Source organism: Paralichthys olivaceus, chromosome 6 (genome assembly GCF_024713975.1).
Source record: "Paralichthys olivaceus isolate ysfri-2021 chromosome 6, ASM2471397v2, whole genome shotgun sequence".
NCBI lineage: Eukaryota > Metazoa > Chordata > Actinopteri > Pleuronectiformes > Paralichthyidae > Paralichthys > Paralichthys olivaceus.
The window spans coordinates 3,526,220-3,549,946 of NC_091098.1; the positions used below are offsets into that span (position 1 = coordinate 3,526,220).

Genomic DNA, 23,727 nt, shown 5'->3' on the forward strand with positions numbered 1-23,727 from the left:
TCAAACACACTGGTGCTGGCAAGGGAGAACCCTAAAGCACGCCACCAGACAGTCTTAGTGTGGGCAACGTGGTTTATTCACCGACAGGCAGAGAAAAGACAGGCAGAGGTCAAAACCAGGATATCAGTCCGTACAGCAAACAAATCCAAAGGGGCAGGCAAGAAGGGAATCCAAAATCCAAGCAGGGTAGCAGTCAGGTTGGGAACAGGCGGGCAAGAACACAGAATGTAACGCGGGATAGCTAGGCAAGAACACACTAGACAATCTGGCAGGGAGCGAGTGAAAATGACTGGTATTTATACTGAGGAACTATTGAGCAAATGGACTGCAGGTGAGGAGGTGGGCGGGGAAAACCACGTGAGGGAAATGACATGATCGCAAGGCAGGAAGAAGCGCAGGCCCTGAAATGACAGGAGAGTTAGTGATGAGACATGGAACCAAACAAAACAAACAAAACAACTACGTTACACCCGCAGCATCAGACAGACAGGTAATGGTAGTGTTTGTGCAAAATGAACCACAATACTTAACATTATAGCTGAAAACAGTACGTGGCTACTGGCCCCACGTTTCCTGAACAAACAAACAAACCACAAAAGGGGGGGTTGAAGACCTACTACAACAGGCAGACAGCTGTTTATCAGGCCAACCTCAGCAAGTCTTCAACCTCACAGGAGAGCCCCACAACACCCAGTGTACAATCTCCACCCGTACACAAGAAAGGGCCAAAGACACTGTCTGGTTAGCTTGATATAGTTTTCAGGTGATTTAATGAAGATAAAACACAGTGAATGGCCATGCGTGTATATATATATATATATATATATATATAAGTGGCATGGTTAGGGCGCCAACTGCTGGACAACAGGGAGGAGTGGCTCAGCCGGTGATCCGACAGCTGTGCAGAATCAGGTGATCAGGCAATCAACAAGAGCATGCTGGCACAGTGGCATGATGGGACAAATGGCCACCCTCAGTGTATGAACTGCGATTATTCTCTTCATCTTTTATTTAGTTTTATTTTCCAAACAACAGACACTTGTATCTTGGAAGGACAAGCATTAAATAGCACATTTACCATGTAAGTATGTTTCACTGTGAGGTATCAGCACAGTGGTGTGATGTTGGTGCTGTCGCCTCACGTCAAGGAGGGTCCCGTCTCGAATGGCTCCAGCTCTCCCCACAACCCTCTAAGGAAAAGTGTTTATATTCATGTTATGGTTATAATGTTTGCTGTCAGTTGCAGCAGTTAGAGAACAGTATTTTTGTGTATTCTTGTGTTTTATGTTTAAAAAGTTATTCTAACACGAGCAGCACTAAGAGCAGGAGTAGTTACCAGATGGATCCAGCAGAGGGAGCACAGAGCTTTTAAACAACATTAAGAGTCACCTCTCTTCCTAATGACGTTAATTACATGACTCGAACCATGAAGCTAACACTAGCCACATTAATCTCCTGCAATGCTAACTGTGTGTCTCTGTGGAATAGTAGTTCTTCGTGTCTGTGGAAAAACTATGTGACTAGTGTTGTTGCAAGTAGACTATTCTATATTTATGTTTGCTGACATATTTGCGTTACTGACTCAGTGTACTGTTCTAAATTGTGAGTTGCAATATATTATCATTATATTATCATAAGTTTTAATGATTCAAAACACTGTTCAGTGTTTATGAAGCTGTATAGATCTTAATGCTCGGTTATGTTGAAGCATTCTTTGGACTTTTATTGTGAAAATACACAAGGAATAGCTAAGTGTTGTAGATTGTCCATCTTCTGCAAAATACTCAAGACTCATTTGTTCAGACTTCACCTCGACCCTGCATAGCATGACTCCCAAGAGTAGCTGTATTACCAGAGTCTGGTTCGTAGTAGTATCTGTTACTAAGCAACCAAAGGCAGAGTACACACTCTGCTTCCTGTTTATACTTACAGTGTATGTAACTGGTCTTGCATGATAAATGTTTTCAGTGGCTCATTTAAACTCCAAATGTTTTTGGACCATTTTGCTACAGTTTCTGGGCTGAAATATTTAAATTGATGTTCACCTGCACTGTCAGATATAGGTGAGTTAACTAGTTCAAGTTTAAAGTAAAGCAACTTGGTTAACTGATTTATATATGATTGTATTAAGCTCTATGACACCATCAGATCATTAATACTGAAGCAGATGTATAAGCTGTTTTATGTGTCGTGAGCTGTTGCGGTTTTGGGGGGGGGGGGTCCAACAGGGGCAAGTGCCCCTTTAACACTGAGCCTGGCCCCCCTCTGACTGTGGACTATGATAATAATAAAATGATCGCTCCCTTGTGATTATACAGCACTGATGTGAAAGACGGAATAGATGTGTGGCTCAATATTCTAGTCCAGAGACGTCAAACTCAAGGTAAACATATCGTATCTGTCTTAAAAAGGACGCAGACTTTTTTTGGTGAAAAAAAAAAAGGTGCATAGGCCGAGCCAGGGTGCGCAATGCCCGGCTACACACACTTGGAGCGAGTGCTCCTCTCCACTCAATCATTGAGTATTTGATGATATTAAATAATTTTTCCAGAGATCCAGAGATCCCAGTGCCTGTGTGCTGCTGTCTGTGCCCTGTCAAGTTCTCACTGATGCACACCTTCACTCCATCTTGAGGGTTTCCACTGAACCTAACCCCTAATCATAAAAGTAGAATGTAGCCGACCTAAATATGTTTTCTTTTTGCACTTTATCATATATCCTGTTTGTCCTGTTTCATAAATGTTGACCCTGTTTGGCCCTCGACGTAGTTCCAGTTTTTAATTTTGACCCTCTCTTAGAGCGGTGCAGCGTCACTGGCTGCTGCTCGGGCCGACTAGAAGCAAGGAGAAGCAAGAATCTCAGAGAGGAAAATACAGACCGGGATACAGAGACCCTCTGGTACAGTACAGCTGGTGCTGTTCAATGAGTCATACCAAGAAGTGTTTTTTGAGCTCTTCAGACTCTGCAAAATAGCGGTCGAGATCCCAGTGAGTACTGCTTCTTGTGAGCGGAGTTTTTCTACACTGAAGCTGGTGAAAACATACCTCAGGTCCATCATAACTGATGAGAGACTAAGCAATCTGGGTGTGCTAAGTATCGAGTCTAGGAGGGCAAAGGCTTTGAATCATTTGTTGATCGAATTGCCAAAAATCACCAAAAACACAGAATATAGTTGCTCTAATTCTACTATTCTCGTTTTCAATATTGTAATTTTCAGAAATTGTAAATGTAACAATGTATTATGTTGTGTTTTCTTTTTTATAAAACACTTTGTAACCTTGTTAAGATAAGCACTATACAAATAAAGTTTTTATTATTATTATTTATATAGGTTACTGAAATAAAACTGTTGAAAGCTTGAACACTGTCTTTGTCTCTTTTGTCCCAGGTTCAATTTGCCCTCTGACAAAACATTTGACCCCAGCCTCGCCCCCTCAGTAAAATCAGTCTAGAACTGCCACTGATTATGAGAGCTTTTGAAAACTTTAGAGGGGACAAGCTTTTAACAACTCGATATATGAAGTAACTAAATTTCCTTTCAGAAGTGAAACATTTTCAAAAGCACTGGTTTAGTTTTTAACGTTGTGTTTTAACAGCTTTATTATTATCTTTTTTTTAATCCTTTGAATTGATTAATGTAATTTCGAATCAAATATAATAATTCTCTATGTATCCATGTATCAGAGTAGAAGTATGAAGTAGCATAAAGGTGAAATACTCAAGTACAAGTGCTTACATGTTGTGAAATAAAAATGAAATGTCTGAGATTTACAGCATTCGTGACATTACGTGGTGTAAACTGTCCAGGCTGCAGACGAGTATTTATTATGTATATCTTGAGGTGCTTATACTCTTCTCTTAAGGTCTAATCAAGGCTAACTCTAGCCAGGCTTTAATAAGCCTTGTGTTGGCCATGTGCATGCAGCCCAGAATAATGAAATGTATGAAAGAGGAAAATGTCACACTCAACAAGGGGAAGGAGACGTCATGGCAGACATATTGAATGAGAGAAAAATAAAACTTATGAGGATGGAATGAATGTACTGACAGCCACAATGATGATGACAAAAAATAATGTGAGCAGCATTCACTCTTGCTGGAGGCAATGCATTCACAACAAATATGAACGCGTTCATTGGAAGAGGCGGCTGCAGGTGCAGCGTGATTGACACATTCCTCAGTAATTCACATTTCCTCACCCTTGCCAAAGAGCCGCTCTGGGTCAGGACCTGAACAGTACATGAAGTTTACTTTCATTATTTGTTTGATTCGCTCCAGAGATTCATAGAATGACCTAATTAATTAATGAAGAGCAAAAAATAATCTCAACCATAAATTTAGTCAGTGTTTCATGGGCCCCTGGTAGTTCGGGGCCTAAGTCCATTGCTGCCCTTTGGCCAATGGTTAAGTCCACGTCTGCCGAAAATGAACCAGCAGCTGTTGTGGGATTTAAAGGTCTGAACTGCCTTCACCTTCTCTCCACTGATGCTGATGGTTTGTTGGCTATGTTTAAATCTCCTGAAGTCCAGTGTCAGTTCTTTTGTTTTGTTCGGGTAAAGAATGAGGTTCTTGACTTCTTCTCTGCACGTTGTTTTTATTGATCCATTCAGCATAGGTTACCATGGTGATTTATCCAGATAAGAAGTGAATGAGCTCCGTAGGACTGGAAACCCTGAATTTATCGTGCTGCCACAAGTCCCTCACCCTTTATTCAACATGTAAATAGTCCCACTAACTGTTTAATCACACTCTTGATCTTGTTCTGGCATATGACATCGAATATTTAATAATCTTTCCTCTTCTGTCAAGATTCAAGCTTCAAGATGTTTATTGTCATGTAGACAGCAGATAAACACAGTTTACAGCATGTAATGAAATTCTTACTTTGCTTACAATTACCAGCATACAAATATTATAAAATAAAATAGTATTAAAAGAAATAGAAAATACTGCAAGTAATTCTTTACAAAATGTAATAAAAATGTACAAAAATGCAGAGTAGAGGTAGATACCGGTATGTTTGTTTAAAATGCAGAATGTACAGATTATTGCGATGGTTATTGCACATTGATTAATTTCACGTTTGCAGTCAGGTTGTGTCAGTGGAGTGGGGTGAGGGGGTGGGGGCAGAGTTCAAAGTTTTATTCAATAGTCTGATGGCCTGTGGGAAGAAGCTGTTTGCCAGGCGTCCTTGCGTCCTTGCTTTGGCACTCCTGTAGCACCTTCCTGAAGGCAGGAGTGTGAATAGGCTGTGTTGGGGGTGGGTATTGTCCTCTGAAATGTTTTGGGTCCTCCTGATGGCCCTTGTGGTGTAAATGTCCTGAAGTGGTGGGCTGTTTTCATCACCGGTTGCAGAGCACTCCTGTTCTGCTCAGTGCAGCTGCCGTGCCACACTGTGATGCCGTAGGTAATGATGCACCTCTGTAGAAGTTTCTGAGGATCTTGGCTGACATGCCAAACTTCCTCAGTCTCCTTAGGAAGTACAGTCTCTGCTGCCCTTTGTTGAGGAGCTTGCAGGTGTTGCGTGACCAGCTGAAGTCCTCACTGAGGTGTGTCCCCAAGAATTTCAAAAATTCTTAACCCTCTCTACCTCAGTGTTACCTTTGTACTGTGGAGCGTGCTGCTGTCTCCTCTTCCTGGGGTCAATAATCATCTCCTTAGTCTTCTCAGCGTTTAAGGAGAGGTTATTGATCTGACACCAGGCAACCAACCCTGCCACTTCCCTCCTATACGACGTCTCCTCCCTGTCTGTCACCAGCCCGATGACTGCGGTGTCATCAGCAAACTTTATGATGCTGGTGCCAGACTGGGAGGCCACGCAAGTCGTTCGTGAAGAGAGTGTACAGGAGTGGACTGAGAACACAGCCTAGGGGGGGTTCCTGTGCTCACCGTCCTGATGCCTGATGTCTGCCCCCCCCCCAAGTCCAGCACCCAGCCAGAGAGGGAAGGTGTCAATCCGAGTGACAGCAGCTTCTCCGAAAGCCTACGTGGAATTATTGCGTTAAAAGCAGAGCTACAATCAACAAACAGCATCCTAACATAAGTGTTTGGGTGTTCTAGGTGTGTGAGGGCTATGTGTAGGGCAGCATTTACAGCGTCATCAGTGGACCTATTGTGTTTATAGGCAAACTGCAAAGAGTCCAGGGTGGGTGGTGTGTTGATCTGTAATGCAATACCCAATGTGACCAGCAGAGGGAACCATCAGGTTTCACATGGATACAGCAGGTTGGATGTAAGCAGAAGAACAAGAGAAGCTACAGGCTGCATGACCTGCATGATGTTCATCCTGACGGGAACAGTGGTCTGGGTGAGGGACTGGTTGAAAATGTCTGTGAACACAACCGCCAGCTCCGATGAGCAGGCCTTCAGCCCACGACCAGGGATGTTGTCTGTCTGACAATTTCTAATTACATTTCAATTTAAAACTACTATAATATAAATATATGAAACACTATATAGACTACATCATTCACAAACTGAAATCCGATGTGGATCCCAGCTCACAGAGGCTTTGAGGGAAATGAAAGGGCAGACTCACTCGCTAAGAAAGCATTAAAACAGGAGGTGACATTCTGTAAGGCCGAAGCCACAACAATGATTACAAGGAGCATCATGAGTGACTGGCAGAAACAATGGGATGAGGGAGAGAAAGGACGGCATCTGTATCAAATGAAGCAAAAAGTGGGAGGAATGAAAAGAATTGGGAAAAACACGAGAGAACAGACAGTTATATCAAGACTAAGAATAGGACACACAGGCCTAAACAAAACAATGCATTTAATAGGGGAGGAAACTATGGACCATGTCATCTGTCACTGCCAGATATATAACACAGAGAGAGGGAAACTAAAGAGGGAGCTGAGGAAATGTCGGGTGGAAGAATTAAACCCTAAGAATTTGTTCAGTATTGGAGAAGAAAAATATAAAGTACTGTTTGAGTTTTTAAAAGAAGCAGTCAATAAAAAAACAGTCTAACCATGGGTGGCTCAGCAGCATCTCACTGTGTCGAAGTGGGTGGGGCTTGGGAGCCTCAGTTAGTGTGCACACACACACACACACACAGACACACACAGACACACACACACACACACTTTTCACTGGTTCCTGGTATTTCACTTGATGGCCTTTACGATGATGATTGAAAAAGCGTTTAAAAGAGAACGACATGAAATAAGGTAGAAGAAGAAAAAGACAGGGACAAAGAGAAATGCTTATCATTTTAAAAAGTATCTTTTGTTATTTCTCTAACTGCATAATTGACCTCCTATTTCCTTGTGTGTTATCTTCTCACTTAATTAAAACAAGATACAAGACAGAGGTATATCATCAACTTAATCTAAGATCCTGCAGAAAACCAAGGTTATAGATGACAGATCCATGTGAATGGACATTATGGCTCATTCTTATTGTACAGAGATCATATTGTTTATGAAAATCAGATTTTGCTAAGTACATTTGTTAAACTGTTAAGTTTTTTTCTTTTCTTTCTTAGATAAATAAGGTTCGAAAACAGATGGAGAACAATTGCAGCGGGCCCCTTGCCTGTGTTGGCCTTGCTAAATCTGCCGCTGCATTTATGTCACCAAAGGCAACATCTCCAGAAACCAAATCACACAAGGGAATGGCAGTGTGAGTGGATGTCATGGCTGAGGAAGTTTGCCAACACTGGGGTCTGGCCTGCAGAGGAGGGAAACAGGCCGGCTCCCAGGCAGAAGAAGTGGTACCAGCTTTACGAAAAGGTATGTTTACAGGCAAGTGCACAGACATTGCCAAATCCCTAATGGCACTGTCATTTGCAGAATAATTTGCCCATTTGTATAATATCCTTTCAGTCTTTCTTTTACTGTACAAAGAAAGACTGCAGGTGGAAATATCAATCTGTTATGTGTGACCTGACCTGTGACCTTACTAGAAATCAAACTGTCCATAACACCTTTTCAAACAGATGATACAAAATTCTTAACATTAAAAACACTTAAAAGGTACAAGGGTAAAAAATTTAACAAATAAATGAGATAGAATTTATGAAAATACAAGTAATAAGCAATAGTCATTAATGATTAAACAGAGTGATTATCTATCAATAATGGACAGCCCAAATAGTTTCAATAAAACTTATTTATAAAACTCATTTATAAAAACTACCTGAATTTTTTAATGGAACGCAATATGCCTCTGCATGATGAACAATGGAATCTCCAATGACACCATGTGTCGACCAGTGTTAGACGACCGCCCCGTCACATTATCACAGTCAGTCAGTCCCTGTATAGGTCTTGCTTTCTTCCCATAAAGAAACAACAGCAGAACTCCCTCAGGTTTCTAGGCTTTCTTGGATCTGCTCAACAGCTCACAGACGGTCAAGGAGAGACATGGTGTCATTGGAGCTTCCATAGTTGATCACACGGAGCTTATTGCATTAAGTAACCCCTAGATTTTCACTGTTGTGTATTTGACAATTCCATTTTTATAAATGTACATGCCTGTGTCTATTTGGATGTGCATGTATTTATTTGCCTTTATGTGGTTTATTTTGATTAAGTGACAGGTATTACTCAGGTCACACGTAAATTATATATTTCCCCCTCCAGTCTTTATTTGTACAGTGAAATTTGCAGTGTTATTCTTGAATCAAATGTACTTAATATATTAAGATTCTTTTATTTTTTATGTAGGGTGGGTCCATCTGTCCCCTTGGACTCTAGCAGATCCAGGTCCAGGTATGTTTGTCAGTTCATGACCTGAACCAATGACCTTCCAGTCTGATGTGCTTCTTTTCGGTCTACTAGGCCACTGCCGCTCCCCTTTTTTTCTATTTATTTATTTTTCTATTTATTTATTTCTAATCTTTTTTTGATCTGGCCAAGCTTTACGATAATGTTCTTACTTGCTCATATTTCAGACAGTTTACTATGAAATGATGAGCTGTTTCCTGTTGCCCATGTAATAGACGATTCACATATGAACTTAGCTTGAACTCTTTCCTATGTCTGATCAATGCTCGTGTGCTGTGTTCAACAAAAACTCCTAATATAGAAATACAGTTGTGCTCGCAGCAGAGGAAGTGTGCAGACAGACAATCCAAAACTAGACTGATAACTTTTTTCTTTCTCTTTCTCTGAGTGTTGCTTTGCAACCTCAAAGTTCACAATCATCTTGTGGACCCTGATCTGTGCTTTTGGGAGGGTTTCCTGTCTGAACCAGACTACAGGCTTCAGTGTTCATACCCTCTTTCAGTAACAGTTCTCTCTTATGTTTCCTGTATATCACTTTGTATAACACCTTCCTCTTTCACTTAAGTTCCACCCTCTTTGGGTAGTTAATGTTAACAATGGGCCTATTATTATGCCTATAAAATCAAATAGACAGCTAAAAATCATTTTCCTATTTATTAAACATTTTTTGTATGCTGCTCTATATCATAGAGCATTCTATTTTGCCTTCTACATATATTAGTTTGTAATTTGAATTACCTATGTATATACCGATGGCCCCTCACTCATCTTTTCCCTATTTGAATATGGAATTCTTTAATTATAATTGCTTCTTCCACCTTATTGAATAAATTCTTTGCTGTATCAGTTTAAACCCGGACATAACTGTAGTAACTGTCAATATGTGCCTGTATTGATGTGAATTAAAAATAGCCCCTCTAACCATGTTTTCTTTTTTTAAAGTGTGAAATCTACAGTAGCATCAGGTAGTATCCAAGATGCTATTGCTGGTAATGGTTGTTGGACTGAAGTCTAATTCTGCTATGATTAGTTCTGTTGCTCTTTGTGCTGCTGTCCATCTAAAGCTCCTTTCCCAACAAGGTTTTAAAGTGTCCTGTATTGGATGTTCTTTGCTGTGTCCCTGTAAATTAGCCTTCTGCGCTGGGGTCCACTCATCTAAATCCATATCATCATCCTCATCCAGAGTCGCCATCCTAATCCAGTCACAAACCATTTTATGCCAAACACCAAATCCTAAATCCAAAAGCTCAAATCCAAAGCATCAAAATTGTTTTCTGATCTAAACCCACAAGCGAAGCCTCCCTCCAATCAAATGAATGTACACAACCAGATACAGCTCTCCTGGCAGCTTCTTATCGGTTAGTTCAGTCACATGAGAGTGAGAAGCAGGAAGTATGTGTTGCTGATTTGTGGTGAACAGAAAAGTGTTGCTTCAGAAAGTTATCTGTCTCCATGTTGTTGCTTCTTCATTTGTGGTCAAACTACCCTACATCAACCTCTCATGTTACATAGTAAATAAATCCACCCTTCTACCATGTAGGGTCACACATCAGTATACATGGTCTCCTCCTGGGGAGGGACGAAAGACAATTTTTTCTGTTTATTGAAGAAACAGAACTCTTCCCTGTTATCTGAAGAAAATAGAAGTACACTATGGTTGAGTTTGTAGTGGGAAATACTCAACATATAATTAATATTTCACAAAGTAAATGATCCTTTCAGAATTTCTTCAGCAATATCTCTTCTTACATGATGCAACAAATGCAGGAGTGAGGCAGATCAAGTCCAACAAAACAGAATTTATTGAAACATTTAAAAAGGGGCAGGATCATGAATACAAGCAGGCAGGGACACAGACAAAGCAAACAACTCCACAAAGACTGAACATATTTGACTTAAATCCAAACTGAAACTAACAAACTACAAACAGGTCGCACAGGAAAAGCTGGTGAAACTAACCAGGAGCAAATCTTCAAAACAAAAGGGAAACACACAAAGGCAGGAAGTCAATGAATAAATAAAACAGGAATCACTGAACAAAAACCGACAATTTATGTGAGAAGGGAGTTCGGTGAACTTACATTCCACATAGGTGGAGTTATTAATTATAATAATATATAACATATTTTTCCAAAATGAGAGTTGTAATCTGACCAGGAAGAGAACATTCGTCTGTGTATTCATTTGGGCTACTCAACATTTTACAGCAGTGATACCATTGAACATTTGTGCAGAATATGTTTTCAGTGTTGCATTTTGTTGACGCTCCCTGCCCACTTGGATCACTGCTTGTGTCCATGAGAATAAAGCTGTTGCTGCTTTTGTACATTTCTCTGATTGGAAGGAGGCTTCATTGTGTTTTCAGAACGTTTCGTTTATTAGTTATTGATCTGAAAAGTCTGAACCTGTGAAACTCTTTCCAGCTTCTTCCTCTTCTTCTTGTTTATGATTTTACAGATTGTTCTCACACCCTAACATGGGCTGGGGGGACGTGTTGATGCCTTCTGGTACATTAATACGTTGCTTTGCGTAATGGGGGTCGACGTGTCTTGAGGAAGTGGCAGCAACTCATCAGAGCATGAATTCACCCAAAGAGTGAAGCGGAACCAAACGATCCCACGACCATTAAAGGACCAACACCCAGACTCTGTTTATTTTTTGTTCTCAAATTAAGCACTTTATTTTAAGATGCCTTTTTCAAAAGCTCTTTATTTTGTTATTGAATGCAAACCTCATTTTCCTTGAAATGACAAACTAACATTTATTTTATTATTAGAGTACCCTCCAGTTTAATGTGAAAATTAATAATAAATATTGTTGAAATACCATTGAATTGTTCTTTCTTTATTGTATTTGACAGTCAGTATTTGACTTTATACAGACATTGATACAACTACTAAGCTACTTCAAACATGTGGCACTGAATCATAACACATGATAGACATCATGTTTCAGGACCTTTGCTTGAGGTAATTCCCTCTCACCGGACCTCTTTGAATTTGAATTACCCCTCATCTGATGTGTATGTGCTTGGGTGTGTTTGTTACTGGGCGATGAATTATTCCTGTTAAAAAGTTGCGTTTAACTTCAGTTCAAAGTTTCAGTGTTACTCAAAGAGCACTGATTTTACCCTAAAATGATTTTTTGACACACTGCTCAAATTGAATTTACAGTGTTTTGATGTTCCTCCAGAGGGTTGGATTTCACTTTGGTTTTTTACTCCTCATCACCCCCCTCTGTGACACATACTGCCCACAACTCAAAATCACATGCTCCACAGACTCTTCTATCCAGCACCTCTCACACAGGACCACACCAGACAGCGTTGCCCTACTTATTTCAAGGTTTTGTTTATTCAGGAAAGTAGAAACGTCCCTGCCACATGATCAGAGTGAAATCAGCACATCAGGACGGCTGCCTTGTCAAGAGATACAGTTGTCCAATATTTATAGCTTAAAGGGATAGTTCACCCAAACACAAGAATTCACTCATTATTGACTCACCACTATGCCTGTAGGGGTTCGTGTGGGTTCTCACAAGTTCTCGCACCTCTTGGGTAAGAGCATAGAGGCATTGGAACACTGTCTAATCATGCTACATAGAGGAACTTGTATTTTGCCCTTGTAATAACCTAAGATGTTTCATTAGTTTGTTTTACACTGTCTGTTTTATCCATTAGTGTTTATTCTTTTTGTTTCTTTTTGGGAATTTCTTATGTCCTTTTCTGTATAGACCAACAAGGCTAAAGGTTTTGTTTGGTGCACAGTGTCCTAACCTCAACCTAGTTTCCTCTCTCCTGTTGCCACTGCCCCCCCCCCCCCGAGTAACTATAACGGTCTTCAACAAACTCCCCACTGCCTGAGCCGTCTTATATTTGATCAACTGAATGTGCTGTTCCTGTTTCCTACAGCCTCCTGATACCCCTATATCCACCATGGTACCAGTTTCTTATTCCTCAAGACAATTGCTGAGGAAACTTTCATCTACATCTCCAAACATATCAATCCCTTCCATTGCTTCCTCACTTAACCTCTGGAACTTGACCAAATCAGCTGTCCCAAAGACCCATTTTGGGAGAACCCCCCCCCTGCTCTCACTTCTATTTTTCACCCACTGCACAAGACACAGGAGAGTGATTGATACCAACTGTTGCAGCTGTCCAAACCTTCCAGCTACTAACTCCAGCCAAAGAGAATTCAGCATCGTTGAAATGCCACGGCCTACCTGAGTATTGTTGCTGACCATGTCCATCCCTTTATGACCACAGTGTGCCCATCTTCTGACGGCTACTTCCAGCACGATAACGACCATGTCACAAAGCTCACATCATCTCAAACTGGTTTCTTGAACATGACAATGAGTTCACTGTACTCCAGTGGCCTCCACAGTCACTGGATCTCAATTCAATACAGCAGGATGTGGTGGAACGGAAGATTCGCATCATGGATGTGCAGCTGACAAATCTGCAGCAACTGCGTGATGCCATCATGTCGATATGGACCAACATCTCTGAGGACTGTTTCCACCACCTTGTTGAATCTATGCTACAAAGAATTAAAGCAGTTCTGAAGGCAAAAGGGGTCCAACCCAGTACTAGCAAGGTGTACCTAATAAAGTGGTCAGTGAGTGTATATTCCTGCTCTCTAACCTTTTCTAGCAGCTTGTATGGAATATCTTGTAAAATTAATATAGCACAACCTGCTCCTCCACCATGTTCTCTGTCTTTCCAGATCACTGTAAATCCATTCACTCAACTCAGTGAAGGTTTTAACCAAATTTATGAAACACAAACATCTGGTTTAATTTCTTTGATAGACAATATAACAAGCTGTTAAATCACATTGTTAAAAACTAAAACAGTGGTTTTGAAAAAGAAATTTATTTATTTCAAATGTCTGAGTTGTTAAAAGCTTGTCCCCTCTGAAGTTTTCAAATGCTTTCACAACATATCTAACATGGCTGTATATAAAACAGGTTACACAGCTGCTTCAGTATAATGATCTAATGGTGTCATAGAGCTTAATAATATTGCTTAGTAACAGATACTACTACGAACCAGACTCTGGTACTACATCTACTCTATTTTGTCCATCTGCACTGAATGTCCCTCAGTGTTACACTCTTCTGTTTAGAAAGAGACATCTGTGTTTCAAACATGTTTACAGGTAAAACCCAGAATCTTCACTCAAACACACATTTAGAAAGGTAAATAAATTCACATTTACATTTATCACATTTATCAGATGCTTTTGTCCAAAGCGAGTTACAATATGTACATCTGTCACAAGAGAGAGAAGAGAGAAACCACAACATGTCACCGTCGATGGGGTAAAAGGAAATATAGAAACAATTGTCAAGCCCTCATCTGAGGATCATACCTGCTACTTGTGAAATATTCTTTAAGTGTTAAAGTGCTATGATAGAAGTGCTAATCATACGAACATACATGTGTATTTTCACAATAAAAGTCCAAAGAAGGCTTCAACATAACCGAGCATTAAGATCTGTACAGCTTCATAAACACTGAACAGTGTTTTGAATCATTAAAACGAATCATCAGATTGTGATGAATTAAAGGGGCAGACCGCCTGCTGACATTTCATATCACAACTCACAGACATCCATCATCTATAATGCTTTTCCTTGAAGGGTTGTGGGGAGAGCTGGAGACATTCGAAGCGGGACCCTCCTTGAAGTGAGGCGACAGCACCAACATCACACCACTGTGCTGATACCTCACAGTGAAACATACTTACATGGTAAATGTGCTATTTAATGCTTGTCCTTCCAAGATACAAGTGTCTGTTGTGAAGAAAATAAAACTAAATAAAAGATGAAGAGAATAATCTCAGTTCATACACTGAGGGTGGCCATTTGTCCCATCATGCCACTGTGCCAGCACTTAGAAATAATATTCCAGTTTCAGCCAGATGTCCAGTTTCCGCTGTGAGTTATCTCTCCACAGAGGATCATGAAGTCTGAGTGTTGAGGCACGTGCAGCTCACTCACTGTCAGCAGGAGATTCAGGCAGTTTTAATAAACATGCTCCAAGTTTCATATTCCCAGCTCACTGTAGTTTGGGTGCAGTGACATCTGTGAAGTGATGTGAAACAGAGCAGTGGTTTTTTCTGTACCCTGCAAAAACAATGTACCAGAACCCAGAGGGATATACCTGGATTCTAGAGCACATTCACTCTGCAGTAAACAGACAGTTTACTGGTTCTCTGCAGGTTCATCTCTTTTGCTGAGGAAAGAAATATGTTGAATTAAAATGGAAACCTCTTGTACATGTGTACAGACTTCACAGAGTAAAGTCAGATCAATCTTAGGCCACTTTCAGACATGCACTGGACTCCAGACAATCTCCTGACATTCTCCAGAGGGGCTGGATGTTTCTCTAAAACTCTACCTAATGTGTCGATACAGCAGGATAGGTGTGTTGATGATGCTTCAAACATGCTACAGACGCAAAAATAAAAATACAAAGAGAAAGCAAATATCCCTGCATGAAAAAGAGTAAAGATGAAGATGATGCCAAGAGAGCCTTTGGTGATGTGATCTCTGCAGCAGTTATTATGTTACATGCTGCCTCTGACTATTGGGCCACCCCTCACCTGAACGCTCCAGAGATTTGTGTTGATGTGAACGAGTCCTATAAAAGAATCTCTTGCTGCGTTGTTCATGTGTTAAAGACAAAGCTGGAGAGAGTCTGGACCCAATTCTGCAGACGTCCTCCAGAGGTCATGTCTGAAAGTGTCTATAAAGTCCTCAATTAATGAATATTTCAATGTAGAGCACGCTGCTGTCTCACCTGCTGCTGTTCATTATGTTCTCTCCATCATATTCACAGCTTCTCCTCCAGCTGTGTTTCCCTTCTAGTAAAATATTAAATAAAATAATCAAATGACCTTCATCAAGCAAGTATTGTCATCAAGCACTGAACATATACACAGAGTCAGAACATACACTGTGAAAAAGAGAGAACAAACGTACCTCTGTGGAATTTCTTTTTTTTCCTGTTACAGAAAGAAACAGATGAAAAACCTCTTACTCGATGACATCATGACTTGATGGATTCTTATCATCCATGAGAACATTTTCTTTGATCACACACACATCGTACCTGAATGACGTGTTTTCCTCTTCCAGAAAACTAAGGCGATGGCAGATAAAACTAAAACAACCAAAACCACTGAAGCGATGATTACCACTGGGACAATTAAACTGGTATTTTCACATTCAGCATCAGTTGAAGTGGTTCCTGGTCGCTTCAGATGAAGGTTTGGTGATTCACATCTGGAACGACAGGGGGACATTTTCACAGGACCGTGAGAGACACCACAGATTCACTGCAGGTGTAAGAAACCAGGCACGTCCACGTGTGGTGTGACTCTTCACTTACTGTGTGTGTGCTTGACAAGATGTACGGGTCCCATCAGAAAATGTTCCGTTACTGCAGTCAGAGCATTCAGAGTCTGTGAGGGCTGTTCCTGTACAAACACAAACTATACAGTTACTATTGTACACGTCATATTAGGATTATAGAGCAAAGTGGTATTTGACATGAGACCTGTCTGATTATTGAGGTTTTTGATCAGCAAACATTTCCTTGTTCAAATTCCCTCCTTTTGATGTGAGATGTGATGAAATGTAGAGCAGCATGTCACTAAACTTACAAACATATTTCTATTAACTAAGGAACATTGACAGAATTTCAAAGATACAGAAACTATTTGACATTAGTTTCTCTCATCACACCTGGATCACTACAACAGTCTTTTATGACTATATTCATTATTTGTTTTTATATGTTTTGTGTTGTATAAAGAAAAGACAAGGTCAGATGAGATGCACCTTTAATGATCTTCCATGGAGGAAGTTCAGTCGACGCAGCAGCACAGTGAAAGCAGCAGTGCATGGACACAATGTAGTCAGAATAAAAATACGAATACAACTTTGAAATAACACTGAATATATTAGGCTGTTTATCACAACTGTCCACTTCTTGTAGAATGTGACAGGCTGCCACTCAGCCACATTATTATTATTATTATTTCTCTTATGATTATGATTATTATCACAGTTGCACAGGGAGATTGGATTTTGATTAGTTTTGTTTTTAGTTAGTGAGTCCTCTTCAAACTGTTCTACAATATACTGTCACTTTTTATTGTTTGTGTGCAGAACTTTTTATAAACAGTCTAAGTGTGTGGTTCATAAACCTTAGACAAACCATATATATACACAACTTTTCAAAATAAAAGATCTGTATTTTCACTATAAGGCACTGCAGCAACAAATGTTTTACTTCGAAAACAAATTGCTAAACAGGAAGTGATTCTCTGACTTCTGTTGCCATGACGGAGATCAGATAATCAGACTCTCTCAGTCCAATGTGGTGAAATTAAAATCATTAAATCATCAAAATGATCTGGCAGTGATTCTGACTGAACGTTTGATAATTCATAATACAGATGTCATGTGTGAAGCATGAAATGAACAATTTGCCACATATCATCCAAATGCTTCACAATTGACTGGATGACTGAAATAACCTGCTCTGTGTTCTTTTTTTACAGCTGAGAAAACTTCAATCTTAAAGTCAGAATTGGAAAACGCACCTCTCTGTTTGATGAACTGCCCTGGTTTACATTGTGTGTGTTTCTTTGCTGCTGCACAGTTGTTCCTTGTGCGGTCTGTACAGTAGAATCCTTCCAGAGGTTCACAAACTGAATCTGTTGTTGCTGTGCATGAAGTGTATATCTTCAGACCAGAATCTGTGGACACATAGAGGTTACATATGGAGGGAACATATGAAGATACAAACTGCTGTATAAACAACACAGTGGACTGATCTGCTGGTGGCAGGAACAAGGAGATATGGAGTGAACAACTGACTTTTGTAAGAACTTTCACTTCTACCATTAATGCAAGTCTCACTGATAGAAACTACAGAGCAAAGCAGTCTCTTATAATTTGATGGCGAAAAAGAAGAAGTAAAAACATGAACTAACACATCATCATGTGAACATCTTGTGACTTGTGTTTTGTGAAACTCAACTATTGACCATCCCAGTTTTCATCTATGCCAAATCTGTAATGTGCAGAAAACGATTCTAAACAGACAAACACAGTGACGATGTAAAAACCATCAGAAAAGCTCAGTTCCATCTCAGTCTCAGCTCATACACTGTTGGACTTACTGATTTTAAACCTACAGTAAATGTTTAGACAGAAATCTACCTGGACCACAGGTCGTGCAGGGAAAACACTTTTTAAGTCCAGTGGGAAGATTCATGAAGGTGTCCTTCACACAGGGCAGACAGGAAGTGCTCCTAAACTCTGTGCAGTCTGTTTTAACACGATTTCCTGTTGAAAAGAAAACAATTGAATTGCATGAAATGTTTCTGTTGAACAAAGACAAATCATCTTGAGAGTTAAACTCACGTTATATGTGAGTCATCGTAACATGCGCTGCAGTTTCATTCTTAGTACTTACAACAAAAGAAGCCAAAAAATATAAAACAACCCATTCCATCTTATTCTTCTCGTTCAGGATCTTACCAGGTGGACAGAGAGGACAGCATTCATCCCCTATCTGATACTCAGTCAGATGACAAGTCAGAGTATTCACACAGAAGACTTTGATCAAAAGTATCTGAAGGACAGAGCAAAAGTTTAAACATGTTAACATTGTCATGAACAGAGAGAGGAGAGGAGACGACTGGACACTTAAATGACCAAATGTTTCTTCTTTCCAGTTTCTGTTTTTTGTAATATATTTGTGACAACATTTGAGTTAGTATTCAGATCTTTGTAAGTTCATTCAATGAAAGATGGATGTATATGGGTTTATTTTATAAAAACAATGGATGAGAAACCCAGAGACCTGCTCATCTGTTTAAACAGACTCAACACTGGCTTGATTGTTTCTGGAGTCAGATTGTTAATTAACAGTATCCAGCCCAAATACTCCTCCTCAAGTTAATAGCTGAGTAGTCTGCATCTGTTAAGGTGGAGCTCCACCAGTTAAGATTTTGTATTTACTGTTTCTTTGATTTACAACTTTGAGGAAATATTACTGAAAGTGCAGCCTGTCAGAATTCTGCTAACGCTGATCAATTCTGCAGAAGGTAAAATGTGTTTGTTGCTGTTGTGAACTTGTCTGAGCGAGAATCTCCTGCTGTGTTGTGCATGTGTGAAAGGAAAACTGTGGAGAAAGTCCGGCCCCCAATTCTCTGGAGATCCTCCACAGGACATGTCTACAAAACGGCTTATGAGTGACAGAGAGAGGAAAGAAGAAGCAGAACTGTAGGTGAAGAGGAGTATGGAGGAGGAAAAATACTTTTAATTATTTCCACATTGATTTATTTCCATATTTCTTTGGCCATATGTAAATGAGGTAGGAGGTCCTAACCTCAGTCTGGAGCAGGATTGGTCAACTGAGCGATCCAGACAGAAGCAATGTTTTCCTCGTGAATCTTCACTGTAGTGTAGTTAGCAAACGAGCAACAGAAGCTAGTCCTTGGGTGCATGGTTCTCTACATGGTTAGCTAATGATCTAACCTCATTTGCAATGCCTCATAAAAACTGACATTTATAAACCACTAGTAGATAAAATACAATATGTAAAACTTAGCTACTTAAGCAGGTTTAAGGCAAACAGCCTGTGTTGTGCATGAACACTGTTCATATTTTTCATCAACGATGAACTGAACAAATCACTTTTCATATGGTGAACGTGAGTGAAGTTTATTTTTAAAATCATCATCGTATCAGGCATCAAGTAAAATACCAGGAGCGAGAGAAAATGTGTGTGTGTGCATGTGTGTGTGTGTGTGTGTGTGTGTGTGTGCTGCCATTAGCATACGGACATGGAAAAATATAGAAATAAATAAATGAGGAAATAAATTTAAGACATTTAATTATTTATGTCCTGTTTAATTACAAACTCTTATTTATTTATTTCTTATTTGTTTGCAGAATATGTCTTCATTTATTCATGTATTTATTTATTGTGTGACAACTTTACCAACAAAGATGCAGCTTCCAAATGTTTACTTCTCAAATTCATCTTGAACGGCAGGTTGGTAGTTTTCTTGAGCTGAAGTCACCATCACTGAGTTCTGGGTTGAGGTGAGGTTTTAATCCAAAGAGGAGAAACACATCTGGAGACAAAGACAAAGAAGACTCAGCTGCAGTTGCCACAGTCAATGAGGCGACATTTTCAAAGAAGGCAACAGGATTGGCACATTGTGTGTTGTGTTGTTTTTGTTGACTGGCTTCAGTTTGTTTACCCCCCCCACCCAAAAAAATAATAAATTCATTTTATGGTCAGCTGCCACTACTCGGCCGTTCACACCACACAGGCCAGAAGGTGACCTGGCAACATTCCTGCTGCTAGTCTGATCAGGTCTGTGTGTCTTTGACTTTCAGTGAGTGATAACATTCATCATTAAACCTTCTACAGCCCATTGCTCTGCTCAAAGTTCAGGTCTTAGTTCTGTTCCCTTTCAAAGCCCACGTTTCCTACAGTTCAGTGAGATCCTGTTGATTTCAGAATCAGGAATACTTAATTAATCCCCGTAGGGAAATTTAAAAAATAAGTATAGATAAAGTGGTTGAGTGTCAGGAGCGCAAGTAACAGGCAGCACTTCGATAAGTGGGCGTTTCCAACGGTTCAGTGAGATCCTGTTGATTTGAAATAAGAAGTGACCTCTATGTTTCTTTGACTGTTTCAAGATACTGAAACTGAGCTCTGGACAAATACACAACACACCACGGTCACACAGCTAAGAGTTGGTATCATATGTGAGCAGATGGTGGTTTTTCTGACATGATAACTGATCACATGATTACTGCAGAGGGGAGGAGCGAGTTTTCACCTAAATCCTGATGTGGATGTCTTCATGTGATTTTAGTTTTTCAGATGATTCAGATTCCACACTTCCTCATCCAAACCTGAAGGTTTTACACAACTCAGACTCAGACCATGTTTGCAGTAGTTCTCTGACAGTGACACTTTGTTGATAACACCAGTACACAGCGAACAACTTATTGGTTCATCTCCACAAACTCACGGTGTCGATTTATCAGCGACATCACAACAATCTACTGGTTCACTCCTGCTCTGTAATATGCAACATTCAGAGGTTCTATAGAAATTCACTCAGCTTACCGTCGTTAACACGATCAGACGAACTTCCATGTTCCGTCTACAGGCAGTGAGCTCTCGGGTTCAAAGTGAGTGTCCTCGGAGCTGGATAAGAAAAATGTTGAAACTTATTCACTTCCTGGAAAAAGATCTCTCGACGCCACACAGCCGCTGAGGGAAGTTGGAAACATATTCACAGATTCGAACTTCGGATCAATAATTCACAAGCGAAACGTTGTTAAAACACAAAAGTCTCTTTCCCAGTGTGGTCAGGTAGAAAACGAGCTCCGAGCAAAGTTCAGTATGAATCATCCTCCACGACCGAGAAGAGATATGACAGAACAACCTAATCCTGTGGAAACTTCCACAGTGGGTGGAGTTAAGGGGTCGGAGAGACAGAGTTATAACCTCTTTCTATACAGTCTATGGTTATAACCTCTTTATATACAGTCTATGGTTATAACCTCTTTCTATACAGTCTATGGTTATAACCTCTTTCTATACAGTCTATGGTTATAACCTCTTTCTATACAGTCTATGGTTATAACCTCTTTATATACAGTCTCTGGTTATAAGGAGAGTGTGATCAGGAAGTATCAGTGTGAGCTGTGGCTGTGACAGCAGCTCGTGTTCAGGGACTCATATTGTGGGTGAATAAAACACTGAGGCAACGACTCGGGCTCTCTCCTTCCTTCACCAGAGGTATTACAGAATCATTCTGGGGATAAGAATTTTCTGGAATGCTCATACTAACAGATCATCTCATGGCTGCCTCATGGAAAATGCCTTTAACCCAGACATGTCAAACTCAATGCCCGCAATAAAATATCACATGTCTATCTCAACTGCTCCGCCGGTAAGAAGGAAAAAAAGCTCCATAGGCCGAGCCACGGTGCGCGATGCCCGGCTAGATCCACACGGAGCGAGCGCTCCTCTCCACTCACCCGCAAAGTATCTGATGATATTAAATGAGTTTTCCAGAGTTCCAGAGATCCCAGTTCCAGATACCTCGTCAAGTTCACCGTGTCTCTCAGGCTTATCTCTCTCTCTCTTTCCTTGCGTCTTCCTCTTTCCATGTCGCTCTGGCCAGAGAGTCAGGCGGAGTGCAGGGGCTCCACTGGTGCAGAGTGCGCGATGCCCGGCGAGATCCACACGGAGCGAGCGCTGTTTTAAATTAAAATCACTTTTACATGAACATAAAAATGTGTTAAACAATTTAATTGAAAGATACAAGATGTTTTTATTTTCTGCATCATAACATTCATCTTACCAGGCATGTGCACAGATAGACCCCTAGTGGTGCTCAAGCACCTGCCCCTTTGCCCTGGATGAGAAAAGTGCCCTTTCTGCTGGAGCCCAACAGTGTTTTGATATCTGATGGCATTTATTTGAGTTCTTGTGAGAATTCTGCTCCTCCCTCCTCCTCCTCCCCCTCCTCCTCCTCCTCCTCCTCCTCCACTTAGCTCTCGTGCAGAGCTGAGCACTTAACCGCTGCAGCCTGCAGGTCTCCTCTGACCCGCAGCATCAGACAGACAGGTAATGGTAGTGTTTGTGCAAAATGAACCACAATACTTAACATTATAGCTGAAAACAGTACGTGGCTACTGGCCCCACGTTTCCTGAACAAAAAAAAAAAAAGAAAAACAGTGTTGTTGTGGGGGGGGGGTTGCAATGAGAGCTACATTGTGATGTGCTGCAAAAAGCATTGGTTTCCTGGAAATGTGCTGATTCAATGCATTGTGTCAGTGGAGTGGAGAAAAGGGATCAGAAAGTTGAATAGTGCTCTTGAAAAAATCAAGCAGCACTCTGTCACAGAGGTCCACATGACAAGCATGGTGAGGTGGACCAATTACCAAAAGGCTCTCCAGACTTCATCTGATGTTGATGATGATCAGATGTAAAGGGAGTGGAAGCCAGAGAGCGAGAGAGGCAGACAAACAGAGAGATACTGACCAGGTTAATAGATCTCACAGTGTAGATCATAAAGAACAGGCTCAGGAGTCTCTGTGGGGAAGAAAGACTCTCTGACCTTCTCCTCCTGCCATTGAGCAAGACATACAAATAAACCAGAGGTCATAAGAATCTTCCAAGAGATGGCACCAAGGAGGATGCTCCTGTGAAGAAGCTGAACGATCCTGCTCCCCTCACCTCCTCCTTAAATAGATGTATTTTACAGAATATATTGGATGCTTTATTTTTATTTCATTTATTCAGAGCAGAGTTTTGATAAGTTTTAACTGAGAATTATTTTTTTGCCTGTTATTTATTTATTAAAAAAATTAAAAACATAAGTTTAATATATCCGACTGTGTTTTTTCTTAATTTTATGAATCATTTTGGCGATGGGTGGCCTTTTTTTTGGCTTGAGCACCTGCTTCCAAAGATGTCTGTGCACATGCCTGGGTATGTGTCTTGAAAAGCAGCACACAATGCTAGCAAAGTATTCTGTGGCCTAGTCACACTGACTTTAGCAGATGAGCTAACAAGACTGTACAAAGTAAATTAAGCATAAACCTACCCCAGTGGCTCCACATCCATAAACTGTCTTATCAAATGAGTGATACAATCCTCCAGGAGATGTCCTGGGTCAGGTGCTGCTGCTCTGGTAGTGTCTCTCCTATTGTGTGAAAGAAGAACAAACTGTCTACTGAGTCACTGGCTGAGCAGGAGGTGGTTTCAAGTGTCACTTCCATCACAAACATTTCATTGTGTCGGGTTGTGCAGTCAATACAGAAGGTGAGTTAATGTCACTTGGCGTGAATGATAAAAATGACTTATCAAAATGAAGATTCATAATTACTAACAAACTCCAAGTAGCAGATTAAATAACACACAGCA

At 40.4% G+C, this 23,727-nt stretch overlaps 1 protein-coding gene and 2 long non-coding RNA genes across 12 annotated transcripts; 2 read left to right on the plus strand and 1 right to left on the minus strand.

Moving 5' to 3' along the window:
- Positions 1–883: 883 nt before the first annotated feature.
- On the minus strand, positions 884–22,299 carry LOC138410497 (tumor necrosis factor receptor superfamily member 14-like). Of its 9 annotated transcripts, none has more exons than XM_069526826.1 (12): positions 22,160–22,299; positions 21,834–22,053; positions 20,914–20,994; positions 19,768–19,903; positions 18,300–18,393; positions 17,979–18,104; positions 17,357–17,512; positions 16,138–16,225; positions 15,859–16,031; positions 15,729–15,751; positions 15,547–15,610; positions 13,512–14,979 (listed from the first exon to the last, which is right to left on the minus strand). In XM_069526826.1, the coding sequence occupies exons 4-11, from the start codon at positions 19,807–19,809 to the stop codon at positions 15,560–15,562; spliced, it is 753 nt and encodes a 250-aa protein (XP_069382927.1). In that variant the 5' UTR covers positions 19,810–19,903; positions 20,914–20,994; positions 21,834–22,053; positions 22,160–22,299; the 3' UTR covers positions 13,512–14,979; positions 15,547–15,559. The 9 variants fall into 9 exon arrangements, with proteins under 9 accessions (XP_069382925.1, XP_069382927.1, XP_069382928.1 ...); XM_069526827.1 differs by having other exon boundaries at positions 21,834–22,072; positions 22,160–22,259; XM_069526831.1 differs by lacking the exon at positions 15,729–15,751 and having other exon boundaries at positions 15,852–16,031.
- Positions 928–3,571, plus strand: LOC138410505 (uncharacterized). 2 transcript variants are annotated; one of them, XR_011243214.1, is made up of 4 exons: positions 928–2,063; positions 2,319–2,383; positions 2,799–2,987; positions 3,389–3,571. It is a non-coding gene; the product is annotated as an uncharacterized lncRNA (long non-coding RNA). The 2 variants fall into 2 exon arrangements; XR_011243215.1 differs by having other exon boundaries at positions 928–1,081.
- Positions 4,303–11,515, plus strand: LOC138410507 (uncharacterized). Its single transcript, XR_011243217.1, has 4 exons — positions 4,303–4,494; positions 7,493–7,739; positions 8,676–8,720; positions 11,193–11,515. It is a non-coding gene; the product is annotated as an uncharacterized lncRNA (long non-coding RNA).
- Positions 22,300–23,727: the final 1,428 nt, after the last annotated feature.